This window comes from Oryzias melastigma, linkage group LG6, assembly GCF_002922805.2.
Source record: "Oryzias melastigma strain HK-1 linkage group LG6, ASM292280v2, whole genome shotgun sequence".
Lineage (NCBI taxonomy): Eukaryota > Metazoa > Chordata > Actinopteri > Beloniformes > Adrianichthyidae > Oryzias > Oryzias melastigma.
The window spans coordinates 11384453-11387845 of record NC_050517.1 but is presented as its reverse complement, the minus strand read 5'-3'; the positions used below and the strand labels follow the sequence as shown (position 1 = coordinate 11387845).

Sequence of the window (3393 nt, the reverse complement as noted above, 5' to 3'; positions counted from 1 at the left end):
CACATCCAGCCCAGCCGGTGTACAGGGAGAAGCCGAAGGACATGATGTTGTGCTCCTTGTGAGCGCCGATGGGGAACCAGATGGTGGATATGGTTCCAAACAAAGCTGGGTTTGAGCAGAGACAGACGATGAAAGGGTTATTCATTCATTTGAGACCAGTCTGTGTTAGTTAGTGTGTCAGGTTTATCTGCAGAGGATAGAGACAGGAAGTACCTGTCTCATCCATCAGACAAACCCAGTCAGGAGGGAGCTGAGCATTAAGACCGTGACCTCCATCTGCTCCTCGCTCCCTCAGGACCAGCAGAAAGAGCCCAAGTCTTTCTCATTCTCAGTTCAGTGAAATTAAATGTTTTCGTGTGCACACGTTACCCATGATGATGAAGAGGAAACCTCCCACTTGTGCGCGACACTTCTTGATGGTGGGGGTGTCGTTGGGGAGGCGCATGCAGTTCATGGACACGAGCACGAGCAGCATGGCAGGCAGCCCCAGCAGGCAGGCGCAGATCATGAGGGCGCGGGACGTCAGGATGTAGGCTGAGAGAGGAGAGACGGGCTGTGAACGCAGCTCGGCATGAGCTGATGCTGCCTTCACTGGCAGGAATGCGCCAAAGACCACTCAACAAAGCACCTCATAGCAGAGGTTTAATTTTTTTAGTTTTTCATAGATTCAATGATGTGTTTTTGTTTAAAAAATGAATACAAGTTCTAAAAATCTATTTGTTTTGATAGAAAAAAAGGGGAAATTATAGTTTAAGCAATTTAAAAAGGTTTTAAAATAATGTTAGATATTATTTAATTACATTAAATCAACTTTCCATTTCACCTGACTGAAAATTACATTAAAAAACACAACATACTTTCACAGAAAAAACCATAAAACGCAGAAAAGTAACAAAGATTTTTAGTTTTTTAGAGGTTATTTTAAGAATTGGACAAAAGAATATAAGAACTGTGTGTCAGAAAAATATATATTGTGGCTCTGTAGTTTTTCTGACTTTAAAAAAAAAAATTATTCTACTTTTTTACCTGATTTAAATAAAAGATTTAAAAAAAATGAAAAACATTTTAGTTCAACACATCAAATTTTCAGCAACCATCTTTCCTTTGTTTCATCTACTGAATAAACTGAACCGTTTGATATGATTTCTTTAAACATTTTCCCTTTAATGAAGTTCTGAATTATTTATTTTATTAGTTTTTTTGGAGGTAATGATGAGAAACCCGCCCCCTACCTGGCAGTGACAGCATCTGGCTCATGGCCATGCAGTGAAAAAGCGCCGGGGAGATGACGCACTCCGCCCACAGGCCCTTCGAGCCCATCTCGTCCATGCGGACGCACGTCGCCACCGAGTATTCACAGGTCCGGACCCAGTCATTTGTTGCCGTGGCGACAACAAGACCGACCCAGCCCGCGCAGCTCACGGTGCCGCCGATAAACTGCCTGCAGATGTGCGCCATAGTTTGCGTTTATACACCAAAAAAAAAAAGAAAATTAAATCCAATTTGATGCTTTATCTGTTCAAAGTACTCCAATTTCCCTCCAAAATCTTCCAAAGCAAAACAAGTTTAGAAAGAGTTTAAATGAAAAGAGTGATGAGTGCTGAGCTCCGTGCTGCTGATGCACCTTCATCCAGGGAAAAATACCTAGAATCCCAGTGATAGTGGGGTGTGGTGAAACATAACCCCAAACCAATCCGAGTGAACCTCTGAGATAAACCAGATCCAGGCAGGGCAGGGACAGCCCAACAGAAGGAGCTGATGTGCCGGAGGGGGGGCTGATCCCACAGAACCGAGGCAGGAAGGAAGTCCAGACACAAGTTCAAAGCAGTTTCCCTTTAATAAAACACAAACGTTTCCAAGCTGCGGCCTTCTGCTGGTGTCCGGTTTGATTCCAAAAGAAAAAAGATATTCTTCTGTTGAGTAATTATTCATTTATTAAATAATTTCAAGCAGGATACCATAAAAATGTGTCATTGAAGACACCAGTCAGTGATAGAGGCTGTTCGGAACCCACAGATATTTTCTCCTGAATATGTTCATATAAAACATTAAGCTTTCATTAATCACTTACAAAGTCTATGCTTTCTTCTTTTTTGTCGTACACACACTGGTTATGTTAGCTACGGGATAGATTTGTCGTTGACGTCACATTCTAAAAAAACTAAATAGACAAATTTCATATATTAAATGTTCAAAATCCTTCATGAAATAGTTTGAAATGTACACTCTCCAGTGGCTTGTAAGATATACACAAAGTTACAAAAATCCCCTGGTCTCCTGCTACAGCCTAAAGGCCTCAGACGGATTCTGCTCCTGCCCGGAGGCCACGCCTCCTTTTAAAGTCTCCCGTCATAAATTAAGGTGACCTCTCTGTCTTTGTTCTGTCGGTGTCAGCTTTTGTCTTCCAAGCTGTCCATGTCTCTGTCTTCCACATCATTATTGCCGTGTTTCCGTGTCTTTCTCGCTGCTGTTCCTCCGTTTTCCTTCACTGGTTCTTCAGCGCGTTGATGTGGGCGCAGATCTTGAGAGCTGGTCCCAGTTTGATGTTCATGCTGGACATCAGGTGGTCCTCGGTCAGAAGCAGCAGAGCCTGGCCGTCGATCTCCTGCAGCCGGAAAGCCTCGGCCACGTCGCTGCAGCCTGAGACAACGACACATGCGCTCAGTTAGTCATCTGACGGATGCATGAAAGGCAGGTCGACTAAAAAGACCTTCAGGGTTTGAAAGCAAGTTCTGGAAGAAGTCTGCAGGGTTTTTTGTCATCATAGACCCTCATCTAAGAACAGCAAATATCTCTATCTCTGGAGTGTCAAACTCAATCACACAATTAGCCAAACTCCAAAACACATTTTAGGTCGCAGGCCGAACAGGATGAACATTTATTGAACACTCTAAAACTACATTTTTAAAACTTTAATAATGTGACTTTTTAACATAATTTTGAACCAGATGTATAGCATTACCTGTGATAATGCTAGTGTGAATGCTGTAAGCTGAATTTGGCCGCTGAAGTTGCTAGTGCTGATAGTTGAAAACCCTGAAGCTGATAGCTAGCTAAAATATTAGCTAAATGTCAAAGTAGCATAAAAAACTAAAACAAAAAACGTGAGTCATCCAAAACTGCTGGCATATAACTGAAGAAATAGCTAAACTTCAAAATATCCTAAAAAACTGAAAGTTGCTTAAAATAAGAAAATCACTCTGCAACAGTACTCTTTAAATCTCAATGTCATCCTTTTCAATGTTACCTCCTCTCTCGATGATTCCCTTTAGAGCACGTGTGTCAAAGTCAAGGCCCGGGGGCCGGATCCGGTCCTCCAGGTTATTTTATTGTTATTAACCCGTGTTATCGTGCACTTATTTATAACTTGTATAAATTTGACAAAATATATTT

General features: G+C 41.9%; 2 protein-coding genes across 7 annotated transcripts in view; one reads left to right on the top strand and one right to left on the bottom strand.

Moving 5' to 3' along the window:
* mon2 (MON2 homolog, regulator of endosome-to-Golgi trafficking) overlaps nt 1–3393 on the top strand; it is a 448157-nt gene that overhangs the window by 323603 nt on the left and 121161 nt on the right. The gene's annotated exons all lie outside the window — the stretch shown is intronic.
* The window catches only part of si:ch211-230g15.5 (polyhomeotic-like protein 3), a 32669-nt gene continuing 31187 nt past the window's right edge, over nt 1912–3393 (bottom strand). For all 3 annotated transcript variants that reach the window (XM_024282108.2, XM_024282107.2, XM_036212276.1), the window contains one exon: nt 1912–2640. In XM_024282108.2, the coding sequence (XP_024137876.1) occupies nt 2486–2640 (155 nt within the window). In that variant the 3' untranslated portion in view covers nt 1912–2485. The remainder of the gene's footprint in view (nt 2641–3393) is intronic.